The 21,828-nt window shown below is 47.6% G+C and overlaps 1 protein-coding gene and 1 pseudogene across 1 annotated transcript; both read right to left on the bottom strand.

Moving 5' to 3' along the window:
• Positions 1–18,923, bottom strand: part of LOC136489240 (putative FBD-associated F-box protein At5g50270) — a 32,410-nt pseudogene extending 13,487 nt beyond the window's left edge.
• LOC136486942 (uncharacterized) lies at positions 558–3,804 on the bottom strand. Its single transcript, XM_066484032.1, has 7 exons — positions 3,685–3,804; positions 3,386–3,599; positions 3,099–3,296; positions 2,839–3,012; positions 2,376–2,765; positions 2,076–2,285; positions 558–767 (listed from the first exon to the last, which is right to left on the bottom strand). The coding sequence occupies exons 3-7, from the start codon at positions 3,213–3,215 to the stop codon at positions 693–695; spliced, it is 966 nt and encodes a 321-aa protein (XP_066340129.1). The 5' UTR covers positions 3,216–3,296; positions 3,386–3,599; positions 3,685–3,804; the 3' UTR covers positions 558–692.
• Positions 18,924–21,828: the final 2,905 nt, after the last annotated feature.

Here is a 21,828-nt window from a genome sequence, read left to right as displayed (position 1 = left end):
GTGCACGACGGAAAACACTCGGCAAAGTTTCCCAAGTTTGCCGAGTGTCAGAACTAAAACACTCGGCAAAGTTTCCCAAGTTTGCCGAGTGTCAGAAATAAAACACTCGGCAAAGTTTCCAAAGTTTGCCGAGTGTCAGAACTAAAACACTCGGCAAAGTTTCCCAAGTTTGCCGAGTGTCAGAACTAAAACACTCGGCAAAGTTTCCAAAGTTTGCCGAGTGTCAGAACTAAAACACTCGGCAAAGTTTCCAAAGTTTGCCGAGTGTTAGAACTAAAACACTCGGCAAAGTTTCCAAAGTTTGCCGAGTGTTAGAACTAAAACACTCGGCAAAGTTTCCCAAGTTTGCCGAGTGTCAGAACTAAAACACTCGGCAAACAAGCTCCAGCGGTCAGATTTTATGGTCACTTTGCCGAGTGTCCACTGGAATACACTCGGCAAAGAAGGTTACCAGAATGGAAAATGGTCTCTTTTTTAATAATGTCACATATCTGTCAATCCACAAAAAAAACCATGACAATTCACAATAAAACATCATGACAGGCATAATTATTTGTCACAGGTATCATAATTCACAATAAACCATCATCATAATTCACAATAAACCATCATCACATGTCACAATAAACCATCATCTCAATTTACAATAAACCATCATCACAAGTCACAACTAAGACACAATACAAATGCAATCACTGCGTAGGCCCTTGGAACCTCTGCGACAAATCCGGGTCTTGAAACTGATTATTTGATGCCGCCGATTGATTCTGCACAAAAGAGAAGTATTCGAAACAGTGTTAGCTTCCTTTTTAACAGTGTTAGACTTCATATTGCAAAGTGAATTTCAGTATCGAAATGTGTGCATCTAAAGCACTCGGCATTGTCACTGTTTCCCGTAGTGAGAGGAGGTTTCTCTTTTCTTTAAACCGTGTCAAGAGTTGAAGGGATGAAAAGTGCATGCATCCAGTCAATGAGGCACGTTACCTTATCCTGCTACAAAGATTTCTTTAACCAATTCTGCAGGTTCGTTGCTGCAGAGCTACACGGCCTGCCTCTCTGAATAATATTTAGAAGCGTGCATGAATGCATATACAGACACGCGTCATTCATAGGGAACAGTATTAAACTGCTGGCAATGATTCCAACATATTTTAACTGCATTATGGATTCAGTACCGACCTTCCTTAGGTACGTGTTGCTGTATTCAGCTATATACGGTGGGTTTGACACTTGGAGCTAGGCACCGTGGAGGTTAAAATATAGTGACATGATTGGCCGTTTTATAATCTCCTAGTTGTAGTAACATGCACGCTGACTGGCTCTATCTTGCTTGTGTGATGACTGAATCTTATTATGTGTAGTAGTGGTCGTGGATGATGCAAAGAATTAAACTGGGAAGCATATGTCGTCAGGTGGTTAATGAGCCTCTTACACGCAACTGAAAGTACCAATCAACACAAACCTCCGGAACCTAGGCCTTTTTCATTGACTATAAACAAATGTGTGGTCTCCATTAGATCTTGGAAAGAAGACAGATAGCCAGAATGCGGTCATAACAAGACCGATGTATCAAAAAAATGTTCAGCACAAAGCAAAGATAACCGATGACCTTATTGGGTCACGACGACACGAAGAATTCTTTGCGTCAGGAAATCAGAGCTGAATATGTCAATGATGCGCATTACTAAGTCAGCAAGGTTGACAAAAAAAAGGGAACACATCCATTCATGACAGCAAAGTGAAGAATGCATCATGCTCATTTCAGTATCCGATCATGTCACTGGTGTGTAGCTCCGCCCTTCTTTTTTTCTTGTTTGGAGAACCAGTGCACCATTTATTGAACTGAGAAAAGTGGATTTGCCATTCAAGCTTAGGTGACGTAATAGAAGTATAATTTACTATTCTGGTAGTCAGCAGCACCAATGGTTGCCTGACATTCTCTTTTGACATGACATCTATATTTGCATTTATATTTAAGTTTCACTAAGTATTTTTTTGTTTAAAGTTTTATCAACAGAAAAATTTTGGAAATAAAAGCCTAAAATATTTAAGTTTCAAGGTGTCAAGTGACTCACTGGAGTAGTTGTGGGTGGCTGAGGTGAAGGGAATAGCATCGGTGGCGGTGGCAAAGGTTGACCCATACTCGATGCAAAATTCTGCATGTATTGGAACATTTGGTCCATCCTCAACCGACTTTCTTCGTCCATCCTCTGCCGCTCGGCCTCTAACCGCTCCACCCTCGCCTCCATCTCCTCCCGTTGCTTCTTTTCTGCTTCCACCTGGGCCTAAAATATTTCATCGCAATGTTACAATGCAAAGCAATGCAAAGCTAAAGTACGTAAGAACCAACGAATGATGAATGGAAGAGAAAGAACCTGTAGAGCCTCTATCTGGAACTGTGCAGTGGTCGGCCGTGGGCGTATCGCTGGGCTCGAGTCCGTGCTCCTTGCTCTGATCTGGGAGAGAGTGGGAGTAGAGGCCGTGTCAATTACGCTGTCGCCAATCCAATACCGACCATGCTTCTTGCCTCCTCCCACCCTCATCACGATTTCTCCATCAATATCCTGGGAGCTCGGATCGAACTGTGGCCCGTGAACCTCCCTTGCCATCGTTGTATACTGGGTGACGCGGCTGTGGATGCTTGGATGGCTGTACGCCTCAGGCGGGTCCTCCGGGTTGAAGTCGATGTCGGCCGTCGCCTTGCCCTTTTTGGACAGAACCCATGCCTTGAGCTGGGAGCAAGACTGGCCATCATGTGACGACGACTACGGCAAAAATGCAAAATGATTAGAAATTATGCAGAATTGAGCGTTAGAATACAGAAATGGAGTTGCATACCCATTTTTCCCTATATTCATCAAGGCTCAGGCTGCCTTGATGGTGTGATGCACCTGGCATCTGCAAACGCCGCTCCCGGCAAGCAAGGTGGTGCTCCAACCACCCGGGCTGCAACCACTCATCCACCATCTTTTCCCAGCACCGGATATGCGCTCGGCACCACCACGGAGGCACCTACATCATCAAGCATGTGACTTATGAAAAAAGAAATTAAGCGTAATTAATCTCAAATAAAGTAAGTATCAACGTTCTTTGCTTACACTCATGAATTGGTCCTTGGTCAGGTTCATTGTCCTTGCCTCTTCTTTTTTAACCTTCATGGTTCTGTATTGAGCGTAGAACTCGATGATGGCCTGGACGCGCGCCTCGTAGTGCATGTCCTTCACGAGCTTCTTGGCGGCTTGTTCAGAGACGGACTTCGCCTTGGCCTCGAATCCCTCCTGGCATCTGTAGAAGTCCTGCATATAGAGGCGATGTATAAAGTTATTATTTCAAGAATGTCCAGTGAAGGTGATGTATTGAGCAATGTAGTACGAGGAATACTTACCCATAGCTCGCCCTTCACCCGCTCCGCTATGTTGGTGAATCTCCTGCGATCACGATCAGAGACGTCGGGGGCGGCGACGTAGTGGTCCCACGTGTAGGCCGGCTCCCGCTGTCCGGCGTACACCACCAAGCCAGGGAAGTGTTCCCTGCACAAAAGGCCAAGGATGCCGTTGACCTTGCGGTTGTGATCACCCCCACTGAGCTTAATCCAACTCCTGCACAAGTGATTAATATAAATTATTAGTTTCTTTTATAATTTTCAACATATCAAAATTATTGCGAATATTTAAAGTTACTTACCTGGTCCCTGTCGGTTTAATCAGCGGGCGTTTATGCTCAGGTATCGGACGCCTCGGGAGGGACGAGGGACCTCGCAACCAGATCTTGGACTGGGCATCCCCTGCCTCCTCCCCCTCTCTCTCCCCCTCCTGCTCATGCTCCTGCTCCTGCTCCTGCTCCTGCTCCTGCTCCTCCTCCTCCTCCTCCTCACCAGAGGCGTGTGCGGAAGGTACCTCCTCCTCCTCAGACGTCGGGGGGTTAGGTTCAGGCGATGGGGTCCTCGCCCTACCCTTCCGTCGACCCCTCTGCCTCTGCCTCTGCCTCTGTCTCTGCTCCTGCTCCTGGTCCTGCTCCTCCTCCTCCTCACCCCTGCCTCGAGGCCTACCTCGACGCCTCCCAGAAACTGACCCTGGCCCAGAACCTGAACCTGAACCCCTCCCTACAGCGGCGATTCTCTCGCAAATCGCCGCGAGTCCTTTCAGCCATACTTATCAGCCAAGCGAACAGGGCAAATGATGAGGAGAATTTGGGGCAGACATATGCTGATCTTTTCAACTGTCAAGTTGGGTTCTTTGTAATTAAGTACCTGGGTGTTCCTGTTAGCCCAAGTAGGTTACATGTTTGTGACTGGCTCCCCCTTGTAGAGAAAAGCAGTAAAAGGTTAGATGTTTGGAAGGGTAGCTGCATGTCTATAGCGGTCAGATCTACCTTGATCAGTGCTAGTCTTAACAATTCACCGATATATCATATGTCTGTCTGTCGTTTGCCTAAAACAGTGGTTGGTAAATTAGATAAAATAAGGAGAATCTTTTTTTGGCAAGGACGAAGGACAAAAAAGAAGTATCATTTAGTTAAGTGGGAAAAGATATGTAAAAGCAAGAAAAAAGGTGGCTTGGGATTAAGAACTTGAGGAAAATGAATATCAGTCTTTTATGCAAATGGTGGTGAAAACTAGAAAGAGAAGAGGGTTTATGGCAAACAATTATCAAACATAAGTATTTGAGGAAGGACAGTATCTTTAGTGTTTCTCACAAGTTGACTGATTCTCCTATTTGGTATGATCTGTTGAAAATCAAAGATGTTTATTTACTAGGGAGAGAAATATGCATTAAAAATGGGCGTCAAACTAGATTCTGGAAAGATAGATGGCTGTATCCTCAGGCACTGTGTACTACTGAACCTATTCTCTTTGAGCTATGTGAATGCAAAGATGCCTCTGTTGAGAGAATTAAAAGTGGAGAAGTTCAAGTTACATTTAGAAGATGGCTTCCTGTAGAATTAAGAAGTAGATGGGAGGAAATTTGGTGTGATGCTTCACCTTTTATTCTGGTAAATGAACCTGATAAGATCATTTGGACATTAGAAAAAAATCAGAAATTTTCTGTTAAGTCTACTTATAATGCTTTAACAAGCAGGGATACATTCAACTTTATTTAATTTTTTTTATAAGTTTCTCAGAATTTCAAACATTAAGTTAGACAAATCAGACTTTTGACTTTGAATTTTAAGCTTTCCACTTTGTAACCCAACTAGTGAAACTTCTAAGTACTGTACATTATCTCCAGTCACCATTCAAAATTGATGGCCACATAGTCATCATTCAAAATTGATGACCACAGTAGATGTGGTTTAAAATGGATCGGCACAGTAGATGTGAATTGTCTTCTTTCTTTCTTTCCTTTTTTTTTTGCTAGTTCTTTCTCACTTAAAAAGCCCCAAACCATAAGAGAAGAAATCTTCACAGTTTTCCATAAGAGGAGAAATCTTCACAGTTTTGTCTGCATTCACGTGTCTATCAGTCTATGTATCAGGTACATAAAACAAGTGTGTGTTCTTACAAACAAGAGAAAAAAAAATGAAGCATCTCTAAAAGTAAGCCCTTTAACTGGCCAAACAGTGTCCTAGTTCTTTAATCACTTTCACATCAAATATTCAACCCTGGAAAGGGTTCAGCAAACAGAAAGCCAGAAGAACGGCTGCTCTCACGAATCTAACCACCAAACAAGAATGCAGTGTAGCTATCGGCCTATCGATCGGCAGAAATTCATGTATTGAAAATCAAGAACCAATCCAGCAGCTAGTGGGGCTCGATTGGGTCAGATAACCCATCCCGACAAGGAATTACAGGAATTTCTCGATTGGCTCGATTGGGCCAAACAGTGTCCTAGTTCTTTAATCAAGCAACGTTAGGGCTTCCTTACCAGCAACGACGAGAAGGTGAGGACGAATTCGACTCGATTCCGTTCCGATTCCCGCTCCGCTCGGTGGCCTCGCCGCCGCGGGCGCCGTCGGTGTGGGGGGGGGTGGCGCCGCCGGGTGGAGCCGCCGCGGGCGTGGCGCGCCGGGGCCCGGAGGGCGACGCCGAGGGGCGCGGCCACGCCACCGGGTGTGTGTGGGGGGGGGCGGTGGCGCCGCCGGGTGGAGCCGCCGCGGGCGTGGCGCGCCGGGGCCGGGAGGGCGACGCCGAGGACCGGGAGGGGGCGCCGCCGGGGGATGGAGCGGGGGCGGGGACGCCGGCGGGGGGAGGCGGCGGGCACGCCGGCGGGACGGGGTCGCGTGGTCGCGGCGTGTGTCTGTGGCGTGTGTGCGTTGTGTGCGTGTGTGTGGCGTGCGCGGAAGCGCCGGGTTAACTGTTAGGGGGTATGCCGAGTGCCCGCGATCTGGCACTCGGCATAGCTCCTTTTTTATTTTTTTTATTTTTTCAAAGGGTCTACTCGCGCGGCAGTGGGCCTGCACCAAGACTTTGCCGAGTGTTTTCTATAAGACACTCGGCAAAGAGATACTTTACCGAGTGTTATATAGAAACACTCGGCAAACTACGCTAATATTTTATGTATACCTTTAATAGCTTCTTTTAGTAACTTTTTTCCTATATATTTTGAAAAAAAACTTGTCAAATTCACTCAAAATGCATATTTGTTTTTTCTACTAATATTATTTCATTATTTCATGCAGTTATAGCTCAAAATTAATTTATATCAACTAAAATTCTATAATTGCAATTAATAAATAAAAAATATCAAACGGATCCATTAATTTGTCAAAATTTGACATGAACTAATCTATGTTGTGTATTGCCTATACAAAAAAATTTGAACTCAAACCCAATTAAAATGTCACTTGGACTCTAAATCTTATCGGATCCTTCTAAGTTCTACGAATTTTCTCCGAAGATGCTTCCGTTTGTAAGCATCATACGTCACAAATTATGCGAAACATTCTCAATTTTTTACCACAGCCTCCACATATGATATCATGACATCTTGACAAATCTCGTGATTTTCAGACTTCGTTTGGTTTTGGTAGAATTTTAAAATCATTCGAACACACGTTCGTGGTCGTGTTTCCTGAACAAAATGTTCGAAATTTCTTTTCATTTCCTGTATGAGACATCAATCCGGATTCAATGACATGAATATGATTTTTCCACTCATTTTATTCTATTATTTCAATCACTTGCAGTTCAAATTTCGTTTAAATCAATAAATTACTCAAAATGAAATTAATTCACTAAATATAGCAAACAGACCAAGAAATAGACCAACTTTTAACATGCAGTACAAAATGTCGTATGTGGGGAGTAGAAAAATTGTGGAGGGCCGAGGAGGGAAAAATTGTTTTTCATTCGCCGAGTGTCTCCATAAACACTCGGCAAACCCATACACTTCGCCGAGTGCCGGAATAAAACACTCGGCAAATCAATACTTCGCCGAGTGTCTCTAACGGACACTCGGCGAAGTACTAACGGCCGGCACGCCGCCCGGTAGAACGGCGCACGGGCGGGTCACGTGGTGGTTATTGCCGAGTGTCCCCTAGAGGCCGAGTGTTGACACTCGGTAAATAATAGATATGCCGAGTGTAATAGTATGCCGAGTGTCTTGGAGTATACACTCGGCAAATGTTATGTTTGCCGAGTGCTCGATATAATGCACTCGGCAAACAGAAAGCACTCGGCATTGTCACCGTTTCCCGTAGTGGAAGGGCCCGCAAGTAGATGCTGGATGGACAAAAAACGGAGTTATTGACCTTGAAACACAGCTCCATAGGAATGCCATCTTGACCTCACCGTCCTCACTAATGCTAACAATGCTATCCCACCATGGATACCATGGGATTTACCATTATTACTAGAAGATTTCCCCTTGATCAAGCAGCCCTGACATAAAGCACCTTGAGTTTTCATGCATTTGAGCCAGCTATACGCTTGGTCCCTCACAAGTTGCTCCCAGTGCTGTAGAAATTTACAATATTTGAAAATAGCATTAGATGACTAAAAAATCAATTTTGCCTTTGATGAACACGCTTCTCACAAATCAAATAACAGAAATTCACAGCAACAGTTAAGAGAAAGTAGAAACACCAGCACAAATTCATTTAGGATGTGACAGAACAATCCAGTTCAAGAGGAACACTAGCACAAATTTATTTATGGATGACAAAATCGAGTTCAAAACAAATATGTCCGGTCATTTTAGTACCAATATTGCGGTCTGTTTCTATTTTAATCTCAAGACTACCATCAAGATCTTATATTAGTGACTAGATAGAAGAATATTACTCATTCTGAAATCTGAATAGTACGTACAAAACAAAACTTAGGGGAGCAACGAGCTATACCTGGAGTGTAGAAGCTCATGCATGGCAAGACGTCATATAAAGCTCCGCCCTTGATACATTCTTCAGGTCTTCGGTCTTTAGATCAAATTTGAAGATCATGTCCTCCGCACTCAAGAAAACAACGCCCATCCTATCCACGAAGCCAACCACACAAGGTGAGGTCAAGATGGCATTACTACGGAGCTGAGTTTCAAGGTCAATAACTCCGTTTTGTGTCCATCCAGCATCTACTTGAGGGCCCTTCCTCGACCACATGTGGAGTTTGAATCCATAAATATTGGCATATCTCAGCCCACCGTCCTCTATGCTTGTGAGCACAGCAGGCTGATAAAAGGTCGGGTTTATGCGGTACTAAAATGACAGACATTTCATGCAAACCTAAATCATACTTGACAACTGTTTTCGACGACTTTGACAGAAACTAGACTGCATTCCCCATGTGCGCACAGGGCGTCGAACCAATAATATAGTCACGGATGTGGTCATTATCAGGGTAGGCGTAGGGGTGATCATGGACGAATGTGTTACTCCAAGACTCCAAGTGCCAGATGAGTAGGTAGAGATCCACGTCTCATCGATGTTGGAGCCCACGTAGACGATGAGGAAGGATCCACCGTGGCAATCAAGGTTGCCACATGTGCCGGTGGCGCAGAGAACCGCCGCGTTCCAGTAGTAGTAGCGCTGTGCCCGAATATCCATGCGCACTTCCCTTCGGATGCCCGAGATGGTATCTGTGGGGCTATGAACCCCGGTACCAGGGCAAGATATGGGTCGCACCATCAGAAGTGGTCCAGTCCATAAGAAGACAGACGGCGCACGACACTAGTCTGCGTGCATCGAAAGGCTACAAGAAGATATTGTAATACCATATAGGATATTTTTTCTCGTAACCATACCCCTCTAGAGTATATAAGGAGGGGCAGCAGTCTCCTAGTCAACATCCTCGTACAGATCCTAGGCTTAGCCTAAGGCATCGAATCTCTCACAATACAATCCACAAAGACACAGTACGTAGGGTATTACGTCAAGCTAACGGTCTGAACATGCCTAATCGTTGTCTCTTACGTTCTGTGTCACCATCCGGCTCCCTCACGTGCATCTCCACCGATTCATCTACTACCGTGGACATACCCCTCGGTAGACTGTCGACCAGATTTCGTCGATAGTGGCGCGCCAGGTAGAGGTTGTGCGTGCTGAATCCATGACGAACCAGCACTACCCCAGATCACGACAATACTACCGGTTCAAAACACCCCATCACTATCGGATTTTGAACCGGCACAACCATATCGGCAGTGATGAGGGTTAGCTATCACTGTCGGTTCCTACAAACCGGCAGTGTTCTTCAACTTCACTGCCGGTTCTTTACTAAAACCGGCAGAATTCAGGTCCACCAACACTGCCGGTTCATGAGACCATGTCCGGCAGTGTAACCACGAACATCACTGTCGGTTTATGATTCAACCGGCAGTGTTATCGTAAGAATCACTGCTGGTTGTGACAAGAGACCACCCGGCAGTGTGACCGCGAACATCACTGTCGGTTTATGATTCAACCGGCAGTGTTATCATAAGAATCACTGCCGGTTGTGACAAGAACCGATAGTGATAGCTAATCTAACGCTACCGGTTTGGTGCTCAAGCCGGCAGTGCCTTCATGACCATCACTGGCGGTTTGCTGCTAATCGACAGTGATAGTTATAACAACACTGCCGGTTTGTTGCTAACCGGTAGTGATGGCTACGACAACAATGCCGGTTTGCTGCTAACCCACAGTGATGTCCCGTTCGTATTTTATTGTTTTATAATTTATTTTAATTTATATTTTTTCATAGAATCGGGTTTCGCTTTATATATATGCTACGTAGACGACAGGTCCATCAATATTAAACATTACAAATGTTATGGTTATATGTTCTTATCAAGATCTCGATCCCTCAAAATAAAAAAGAAATGTTCCCCGACTACACGGATTGTGCAATGTTCTCGGACTTCTTACAATAATCTAGTGAGCCGCTCTGGGCCATACTGGTCCTTGAACTTCACGGATTGTGCGATGGAAAATACTCTATCTTTTTCCAATACCTCGGCTAAGATGAATTTTGTCAGCTCCGATTGCAATGCGACGATCTCCATGTCTAACAGCCTTTCGTAGTTATATTTCTTACGCTGTCGTTCAAAAAAGATGATATCCAAAGAGGAATCAGTAAATCATTTTGTTGAATTATTAACAGACATAAATGAAATGGGGATTATACACACCAACTTATATGCTTCTTTTGATTTCCCGCCGATGTAGCGAAGCATTGCCCATATTACATAAAACCCGCATTCATTGTTTCCCGCCGGCTGTTTTAGGTACTTCCCTCCATTTCGACAACCTTGAATGGGACCTACGTCCCACAAATATGTCTTCTTCGGACATTGTGCAACATTAAAAGGAGAAACATTAGAAAGCGGTATGTGTGATTACAAAATAATATGTTATTAGGATCGCTTACTAATTCAGCATTGCCACCAGTGCATCCAGATGATGAAATGGTTTTTTCTTTGAGTCCCACACCTCGATCAGATTTTTAGTAAGATTGACACAAATGAAGACGAAATGGTTGCTGCAATCACAGAATCCTAATTATCGAATAATCTTAACAAAAAAAAGCATAAAATTAAAAGCCGAGAATACATACTCGCAGTTGTAGGCTAGAAATATGTGGGTTTTGTTCTTCATCTTGAATTAGCAATCAATCTCACTTTCAGGTCTTCCACGTCACATCCATGGAGGCCTAAACATGTCTTCTCATTGACTCACAAGGGGTCCAAGAAGTCTATGTTATCCCATTTGCTTTTTAGTATGCAAAATTTTGCTATACACCTACATAAAATTAGGGGAAGTGCTCAAAAGTTAGCAATTTGTGTCCCGAGAGAGTAGTTAATTGTAATATTGTGCATGTAGGATACTTACATAGTCCACAACGTCAACATTTGTGTATCGAGAGAGCGTTTCTAGTATAGCTAGAACAAGCACTCACACTCGACATCGAACTTCTCTTCTTCAGGATAATGAAAAACATGTGGCGAACGGATAATAACCTCAAAACTAAAGTCCTCCGTCTCTGTTGTTTGAGCCATATAATATTCATGCAACTGGCGTATATATGTTGTCAAATTTTTATACTGGTGATCAGGAACCAAAAGATCGCCCCTTTTATACTTCATTGTCGGTGTTCCCGTCCATTGTACATCATAATAGATGTTCGCGGCCTCTTCCATGGTTAATTCAGGGTTGTCTTCGACGTACTTCTGTATCTTCCTTAAATCTTCATTGTGTACTTCTTCGGCTCTTGTTGTAGCATACTGATTCTGTGTTTGCCTTTCGAATTCGGACTTCAACAAAAATGGAGACAGTGAGGCACATAGATTGAAGAAACTAACACAATCTTCCTTCGAGATGTGTGTTGTAAATTTTTCTTTCATCAAGTTTGTAACGCTGCCACTGAACGGCCTTTTTCTTTTTTGTTGGTCCACTTTGGGGGCATTAGCGACCGAATCCAAGGACCTTTTCTGTGACTGCGAGGATGCCTTTGATCTTGTTTTGGGCTGAGGTGGAGGAGGAGGAGGATGACGACGAGAATTCTGTTTTCCCGGGGCTGATGAAGATGGAGGAGGAGGAGGAGGAGGAGGAGGAGGAGGAGGAGTCTTCTCTTTTCTCGGGGCTGATGAAGATGGAGTCGAACGAGGAGGAATAGAAGGAGACCTCTGCCTAGGTGCTTGTCTCGCGCGACGTCGTGTTCGATGAGAAGGCGGCCTAGGACTAGGACAGTCCGGGCACGGGGGAAGCTAGCGGCTTCACCAGCACCTTCGTCGTCGAGCACTTGGTCATCCATGGTGGTGGATACGCTGGAGAGGAGGTGCCGACCACTCTAGCAACAGAGCCAAGCACTCCTGGGGTGATGCTGAGCACTTCGGGAGGGGTGCCGAGCACTCCGAGAGGGAGTGCCGAGCGGTCCTGCAATGGTGCTAACCACTCCAAGACTGGTGCTGAGCACTCCTATAGTGGTGCCAACCACTCTAAGAGTGGTGACGAGCGGTCCAGGAGTAGTGCCAAGCACTATAGCCGGGGTGCCGAGCACTTGGGCGGAACAAGGGACTTTATCGACACCGATCGAGTTCGTCTCACCTCCAAACGACATCACTGAGTTCATGGATGTCTTCCACGATGGTGAGGAGGTGCGGTTCCATAGGCTGGACGACATCCACTACAAGAAACCTGTTAATCTGTGACGAATTTTCTGTGACGTTTACAGAAAATGTCATAGATTTGCAAATGATCCATTCGGGCTCCAATTTGGGCCACGTTTCAGTGACGATATGTAAATTTTCGTCATAGATTTGCAAATGGCCCATCCAGGCGCAAATGGCCCAACTTCGTCGCGCCTCATCTGAACCGTCCATCCCAGATGGACAGCTGCGCACCTTCCTTGGGGGATCAAAACCCTCGAGCCGGCTCCCCCCGAACCCTACCTCTCATTCGCAGCCACTCCTCTCTTCTCCCCTCTCCTGCGTCGCCCCCTGCCCCCGCCACCGCCGCCCACAGCCCTCGCCGCCCCTGCCCCCCGGCCACCTCCCGACGCCGTCGGGAAGCCGCGCCTCCACGTCTCCGCCGCCGTCCCCCCACCGAGTCCCCGTCGGACACCGTGTGGTGTGGGTGCCAGCGCTCTCGATCTGCGGCTCCTCTCCCGCGCGATGGAGAGGCTGCGGCCGCTGCTTGTCTAGGGGCCGACGATGATGCAGCTGAGGCCGGAGGACGCCATGGAGGAGGTGGAGGCCGAGGCGGCGCCCAAGGCGGCAGTGGGGCCGAAGCTAGGGTTCTGAAGGTCTTCGTCTCCCCATCCGTCCTCCGCGAGGCCAGGAGGATCATCCAGGAGTCTGATTTGAGCTCACACAATCCCTCTCCTTATCCTTATCCTTTGATTCGATTGCGTTCCATTCGCTTTCTGATCTGCTTGTTTGGGTTTCACAGCTGTGGAAGCAGGGGAGGGACAACGCGACGATCTGGAGTTGTTCGCCCTCACGTATGGCGCCATCGTGCGACAGCTACTCACGGATTTGGAGGAGGTCCGTCAATAAGCATCTAATTATGGTACTGATCAGATGTATGTGCCTCTCCTTTTCTTACTTGCCCTTCCTTTTCTCGGTTAATTTGAAGAACTTTGGGTGGATGATGTAGCCAGTGAGATATTATGGTAGTGTGGATGCTTCTATGGATGATGCCCTCAACATGTTCGATGAAATGGGCACAAGGTATACATTTTTCGTTTGGGATTGCAGTTATAGTACTGTGTACCTTGTGTTTCCATTTGGATTGTGCTTGTGTCTCTTGAGTTGTTTTACAGATTGTAGCAAATCTGGGTAGGGCCAGTGTGGTTGATCTTGGTGCCCTTGTTCATCATCGCTGCGCTTGGAGTTGTCCTTATGTTCTTGGTCTTATACCTGAGTGAGGCTAGGGCGTCCTTATGTTCTTGGTATTATACCTGAGTTGTACAATTATTTGAAACTTATTTTATATAGTGTGATTGTTGGAATAGATGCACCCATTATAGATTGCTCTCAAGCTTCAAACAGTCCTATATAATTTCTTACAATAATATTTTTTTCTCGCATGTCAAACTGTTTTAGTTAATGTCTAATGAATTGTACCAATGTGGACCTGCTATTTTTCCTGCCTAAATTTCATGATATAAATGGTATGATTTGATACGTATTTCCTGGCTATAGGCTGAGCAGACTAATTGCCTGACAAGGTTAATATTTTTTTTCCTTCCAACACTTGATTTGCTTGGAAATCGCATTTACCTAGAAGTATTGCTTGCTTTAGGCAATGCAGTTTCTGTCCTAATTGTATTCGCCCCCCCAAAGCTATCGCTCTACTAGCGTAGTACTATGTTAACTGGCTATAATTTTTTTTAGTTTTGTCCATGATAAGTATAGCATACAATTGGGTCATAAGCATTCTTGTTATTCCTTCAAGGTGATCAGTGTTATGGGTTGTGATTAAACCAAGGTTTAGTGACCTAACTGCCCACTCTTGTAAGCTTCTTGTCAGCTGGTTGCATCTGGGGGCTGGTGATATTTTCAGAGTTATCTTTTCATGTACTTTGCTTTTATAAATAAATAATACTTCACCATTGATGCAGGTGAACCTGCGGCCTGAAAAAGTGATGTCAATACGGTAGTTCGAGTGGAAGGGATTCCTTTCTTTTGGGTCACAGTTATGCTTGGGCATTTCACTGAGATTCAGTACATGTTGTAGCTTTGCAGGTATGTTTAGATACTGACTCTAGCCATATGTCCGAGTGATTTGTTGCTCACTATCACTGTACTCTAGCTGATGAATCAGCATGGTAGGTTGGGCATATTAAGAAATATGAACAACTGGATGGAGGCCAAAATAGAGCCATGTAAGGCTACTAATTTTTGATGTTCTGTTTTCTGTTAATTCAAAACCAGAGTTACAAATCGAACTCAAATTGACTCACCTTATTTATTGAAAGAACAAAGATTCTCTCCTGTTTCATGACTACATGCTAGCAAAGAATTGAAGGCAGCTGTGCTAACCACCTAGTTACAACTTATTCACTGTTCTGGATACCCACTAGATGTACAAACTGGTACCTCTAGATCCCTGGGAACATCTGGAGATTTTGCCCCTTGAACACTATTTAGACAACCAGCAAACATAGTTCCAAACTGTTGCATAGTCAGTAGGTTGTTACTCTTAATTCAGTTCAGCTCTGACGATTATATTTTTGTGCAGGGCTGGTGAGCTGTCCCCAGATGAGATTGAGCGCCTCATGACCATGGTTGCCAACCCCCGCCAGTTCAAGGTCCCTGCTGAAACGAACAGAGCCTTAATCTGTTTTCCCGAGATTCTTTGTAGACTAAGAATATACCTGAGATTATGTTTGCTGTTGTATCTGATTTGAATGTAAACCTAAGATACATTTATTTTGGTTGATGGGTTGATATAATTTGGTATGTATTCTGGGCTGTAATGATCATTGTGATATATTGGCTGAGAAATTAGATTGAATTTTGTGGGCTCAATTTTTAATAGGCATGTTTAGTGGGTTTTGATCTGATTCAGTGGGCTGAAAAATGGCCCATGTTAGTGGCCCAGTTCAAAATGGGCCCATTAACAAATGGGCCCACGTCACCCGACATGTCATCGTCCACGTCACCAGCCATGTCATCATCCATATCGACGTCACCACCCCGTCATCAACCATATCCACGTCACCAGCCAAGATGGTCGCCACGTGGCAACCATCCGTGACGTTTATTTTCGTCACAAAACATTGGGTCTGGGCTGGGTTGCACGGGCCTGAGGGTGGTTTGTGATAGTTTAAAAACGTCATAGATTGTGCTGATCTGTGACGATAACGAAGAAAACATCACCTGAGTTAATCTGTGACGCTCAATACATGACGTTATCTGAAATCGTCACAGACGCTGCTTTATGACGGGTTTTCAGCAATCTGTGACAGATTTGGTTCGTCACAGATTAACAGGTTTCTTGTAGTGTCATCGGCGGCACAGGGTCCTCAGGCCTGGTGAGTCAGCTGCTCAATGATCCAGAGCTGCTTCTCGTTAGAGTAAAGGAACCACCCACATTCACGCTAGCCGAGCGTGATGCAGATTGGCAATGGGCGATGCTGGAGGAGATGAAGGCGATCGAGGAAAATGAGATTTGGGAGCTCATCGATCCACCTCCAGGATGCCGTCCGATTGGCCTGAAGTGGGTGTACAAGGTCAAGCTGGATGAGCATGGCGCTATTGTTAAGCACAAGGTGCGCCTCATCGCTCGAGGCTTTGTCCAGCCCAAGGGCATCGACTTCGAGAAAGTCTTTGCGTTGGTAGCGCACATGAAGTCTATCCGACTGCTGCTGGCTTTGGCAACAGCGAAGGACTGGCGCGTCCATCACCTGGACGTAAAATCATCCTTCCTCAACGGTGAGCTAGCGGAGACGGTCTTTGTCAGGCAACCTCCGGGTTTTGTCGTCAAGGGAGCGGAGCACATGGTGCTCTGACTACGCAAGGCGCTCTACAGGCTATGGCAGGCCCCGCGAGTGTGGAATGCCAAGCTTGACGCCACGGTGGGCGAGCTTGGGTTCACGCGGTGCGCAACCGAGCATGCGCTCTACACGCGGCGACGGGGGAAAGAGGAGCACATTGTCGGCATGTATATGAATCACTTGATCATCATCGGCGTGCGTGTGGAGGACATCGATAGCTTTAAGCGCGAGATGGTAGCTCGTTTTCGAATGAGCGATCTCGGCGCGCTCTCCTACTACCTTGGTATCGAGGTGAGACAGAGGAAGGAGGCGCTCACGCTCGGTCAGAGCACGTACGCCTCGAAGCTATTGGAGCGGAGCGGCATGGCTGAGTATAAGCCATGCGTGACTCCGATGGAGGAGCGACTGAAGCTGACGAAGGCCAGTACCATGGCGAAGGTAGATGCAATACTCTACCAGAGCATCATTGGCGGTCTGCGCTACCTAGTCCACACGAGGCCGGACATTGCATTCGTCGTGGGCTACGTCAGTCGCTTCATGCAGGATCCCCGAGAGGATCACTAGGCCGCAGTGAAGCGGCTACTGCGCTACGTCAAGGGGACGGTGGATCAGGGGATCGTCTTCCCCAAGACCTACGGAACTGGGCTGCAGCTCACTGTGTTCAGCAATGCCGACATGGTGGGGGACATCGATGGACGGCGGAGCACCTCTGGCGTGCTCGTCTTCCTCGGGTCAGCTCCAATCTCATGGCTGTCGCTGAAACAGAAGGTGGTGGCGCTGTCCACGTACGAGGCAGAGTACGTGGCGGCAGCCATAGCGGCGTGGCAAGCTGTGTGGCTGCGCCGGCTGCTGGGCGAGCTGACCGGTGTGGAAACTCACCCACCAGCACTGATGGTGGATAACCAGCTCGTCCTCGCCCACGCGAAGAATCCGGTTCTCCACGACTGGAGCAAGCACATCGACATCAAGTTCCACTTTCTCAGGGACTGTATCGATGGAGGGCAGATCGTCATCGAGTTCGTCGAAACTGATCGGTAACTTGCGGACGTCCTCACCAAGCCGCTCGGCCGTCTTCGATTCATGTAGCTGAAGAAGATGATTGGCATGGTGGAGTTTCTAGGGTTAGCAGCAGGATTAGGGGTAGAATTGTAAAGTAATCTGCTGCTCTCCACCGTGTGAACGTGCAGCAGGGGCAGGCGCTGAAAGGGCTCCCTGCTGCTGCACTGTAGCCGCGGTAGGGGCAGGCGCCGAAAGGCTCCCCTGCCACACTGTAGCCACAGCAGGGGCAGGGGCCAAAGTCAGCCCTGCTGTCACATCTAGTCACTATAGCAGCATGGCAGCCTAGCATGTCTGTGTACTAGGATTAGATGGGTAGAGTTGTATATATAGCTTCGCACTGCAACTCAGTAAAGCGAGCGAGTTCGGTTTTGCCATCTCCTCTGCAGAGCTTCGGCCAAAGCTAGTGCTTGTGTTGTGTGTGTGCGTTCTGTTCTCCTTCTCTTCTTCTATCTCTAGCCATAGTATGTGGTCGACAACACCGGTGAGCGGTCGGCTCACCCGTGTGGAAGATCCAATGGCCAACAGAAATTCGTTAATGCCAACACACACCTGTGCAACGTTGATGTTTAGTTTCAACTCATCAACTTCATCGAACTGCTTAGTCAGGAACGGCACTGCAGAATTTTTGTTGGTTTCTATTAGCCGGAGGGAACGGCCAACATCAGCAAATTGATTTAGATGAGGGCCAACAGCAGCATTCCAAGCAACCATGACAAGCTTTGGGGCAGAGATATGAGCCTCCACTGGCTGATGATATACAGTGAGTTCTTCCAGTTTTGGGGCCACGACCTCTAGCCGCCGCGTGTTTCTGACGCGGAGCACCAGCGAGAGCAACGAGTTAGAGTGCAGCGAGACGTCAGAGCCGGCAATCAGCTCCACCATGAAGAAAAGAGTCAGGTCCCTCAAGCTCGGGCACTGCGTGGACACAAGAGCTGTGAGCTCGGTGCCTACCGTGCGGGCAGAGATTATCTTCAGGGTCGTCAGCGCCGTGAACAGGCCGGACGCCTGGGGCCGGACACGCCATGCATGTGTAAGAGATCGAGAGCTCGATTTGCCTCGCTCGTTCACAGGCGGGAAGCTCGAGCACTGCCTCTGACTCCTGATTCCGGATAGAGCCATAGAGGAACCAATGAGGCACACGGAGACGAAGAGAGAGCTCGCCCACCACGTGCTCCGCTACGAATTGGAGCCACGGCGCAATGCGCCTGGCCGGGACGGGAGGGCGGCCACGGTCGTCGGCGTAGAGGGAGATGCTGATCAGGTGCTCGAGGGTAGGCGTTAAGTAGCCGCCGAATGCAGTGTCGACGGTGTCCAGGAAAGGGCCTGATGTCGCTCCCCGCTGGTCGAGGCGAAGCTCGGGCAGGTGCGCCCAGACGTGGCGCCAGCGGCGGGAGAGCACGCTGGTGCGCGCGGCGGCGTGGGCGGAGTGCAGGCGGACGAGGATGTCGTGCAGCAGCTCGTCGGGGAGGCCGCTGATGCGATCCTCGCCGGAGCGGCGTTTATCTCCACCCATATAGGAGACGTATCGATTGACGATCGGACAGCGTTTGCTGTTGATTTGGGATTAGGGTTTGCAACTTGCAAGGTTGAAGCTTGGAGGACAGAGATAGATTGACGCCACCGCAACACAGAACTACAGAAGGGCTCGATTTGTTTTTCCTTTTTTTTTTTTTTGAGGGAGAAAAAGTCGGTTGGGTTTTTTTTGACAGATGGACTTCCGGGCGTCCGGCATGGTATTGTTTGTGGCCTTGTGGGCCCCTCTCATTTGCACAATTCCAAGCTTAATATTTTTTGGTAAGCATTTAATTTTGGCCCGACGGGGTAGTGGTAACCCAGTGAAACAACCATATTAGCGCTAAACGATTTGCAACTGCTTTCAACACCATAGTCACGGCGTGGTTTGGCTTCAATTTCCATGTGGATTGGCTTGGTTTAGTTTAGAGAAGTGGAGTAGTAGGGGTGGTTTGGATTGGACTAAAATTGCTAAATAGAATGGCTTGGTGTCACTACGGGAAATAGGGGCTTTGCCGAGTGTTTCCTACTTTGCCGAGTGCCAAATGTCTTAGTTTGCCGTGTGTGGAGATGTCCTGGTTTCTAAGCACCGTACATGACAACGTGCACGAAACTTTTTCAAATTTTTACCATAGGCTCCACATGCTATATAACGATGCATCCACAAGTTTCGTGATTTTCTGAATACGTTTGAATTTTATACAATTTAAAAACACTTTGGCCGCAACTTTGTCCTCATGTTTCGTTAACAAAATGTGAAAAATATCCCGCAAGTTCGTGGATACGGCCTCAAAACACACTCACTAGCATGACAATCATTTTTCGAATGATTAGATTTCATTATTCGATGCACCTGCAGTTCAAACTTGCTTTTTGCGAAATAAATCAACAAAACAAAAATAATTCTAAAAATATAGTAAAAAGTCACAAAATTCAACCAAATTTTAACATGTACTTTAAAGCACTGTAGCAACCCTAAAGGAAAAATCTGGGAGCAAAAAAAAATCTTTGCCGAGTGCCAGACCTGGCACTCGGCAAAGGGGGTCTTTGCCGAGTGCCAGAGACAGGGCACTCGGCAAAGAAAATAAAAATAAAAAATAAAAAAACCTTTGCCGAGTGCCGGCCCGTGGCACTCGGCAAAGGACCTAACATCAAAATGGGCCCCGGCCGGCCCACCCCGGCCAAACCCTATCCACACAACCGCTCCCCGCCGCCTACGCGCCGCCGCCGCGCCCGCGCGCGCCGCCCGCGCGCGCTACCCCGGCGTCCCGCGCTGCCCCGGCGCCCCGCCCCGCGCCGCCGCTGCACGCGCGCGCTGCCCCGACGCCGGCATCAAGCCCCGCCCCGACCCTCCCCGCCGCCGATTTGTGCCGCGCCGCGTCCAGCCCCGCTTCCCGCCGCTACGACCGGCGAAGAGCGCCGCACCCGGCCCTGCCGGCCGCTGCCCCGCCGCTCCCCGCCCCTCCACGCCCCACCGAATGACCGGTGCAGAAGGAGGAAGAAGGGGGAGAGGAAGAAGGAAGGAGAGGAAGGAGGAAGAAGGAGGAAGGAGGTTGCCTTCCCATTCCTTTCTCGATGCCATCTTCCCCGTGTTCCCGTCTCGTCGACGCCTCTGCCACCAAGGTATAATGATGTGCCATTGTGATTGTCGGCCTTTGAGCCGTTGTGATTGTCGGCCTTCGAGCCGTTGTGATTGTCGGCCTTCGAGCCGTTGTGATTGTCGGCCTTTGTGCCATTGTTTTTTGCAGGTTTTGGAAACCTCCCCGTGTAGGGAAGGTGCTGCCAAAATTTAGAATTGACCCAAATCTATTTGTTTTTCATGCAGGTGAAGGAACTGTCTGAGCGGAGCCGGAGCACCTTGGCTACACCGATCGTCTTCCTCGGCGTTGCGGGTATGCCTGCACCGCATCGCCTCGCCACTGCACCGACTCGCCACCGCCCCGCTAGCCTGACTCCACCGACACCCTAGTTATAACCCCTCTTTTGCATACCTTGGTCGTAGATCGCGTAACCAAGTTAGGCGTCTCCCGTCCGAAAGAGATACGGTTGGTGGTATGCATATCTTTGCATATCTACGGCCGTATCTTTTTCAGATTGTCCACGTTATTTGGACACCCCGCGGATGCGTAGATGAGTTTAGTTTCCATGGTCCGCTCCGATCCGAGACAGGGTTTCGGCATTACCTCCCCGTTGTTCTCCGGATACACACTCTCCCTGCCAGGACGTGTATCGGGAGAACAGCGGGGAGGTGCTGCCGAAATTATGTCTGGGATAGGAGCAGACCATGGTAACTAACCTCATCTAGGCATCCGCGGGTGGCATTAGGACCTATCCTCACCTATTAGACAGTATGAAAGTCATGTAGATGTAGTTGATGGTTGCATTACTCGCTGGCATTTTAGAGGATGGATGACCGTGAGCGGATGTATACGGGCTAGAAAAGTCACATGGAGTACACAGATGAATGGTTTCGCAAGACTGAGACTTTTTTGAACAAGGCATTTGCCAAGGCTTCGTCATCACATCTGCTAGAGCCGTGTCCCTGCTCCAAATGTGCAAACAGGAGAAGGATAAATAGGGTCGACATGGGTAAACATCTTGTGAAGAATGGATATATGCCGGGCTACACCCGGTGGATCTACCATGGTGAAGCCCATCGTACGAGAGAGGAGGTGGTGAGACCACACGTCGAAGCTTTTGATGATGATGCCGGTGTACCAGACTTATTAGATGATGTTCACCAAGCACTCGGCGTTGACGAACGTGAGAAGGAGGAGATGGAGGCAGCCACAAAGGCTTTCTACGAGATGATGAACTCTGCTCAGAAGCCCCTTTATGATCGGTCCTCGGTGTCTGAACTTGACGCCATTGGACGCTTGATGGCGTTGAAGTCCGAGTTAAACATC

Source organism: Miscanthus floridulus, chromosome 10 (assembly GCF_019320115.1).
Source record: "Miscanthus floridulus cultivar M001 chromosome 10, ASM1932011v1, whole genome shotgun sequence".
In the NCBI taxonomy this organism is placed as follows: domain Eukaryota; kingdom Viridiplantae; phylum Streptophyta; class Magnoliopsida; order Poales; family Poaceae; genus Miscanthus; species Miscanthus floridulus.
Note: the sequence above shows the minus strand (reverse complement) of the source record. Positions and strands in the feature narration are given on the sequence as shown.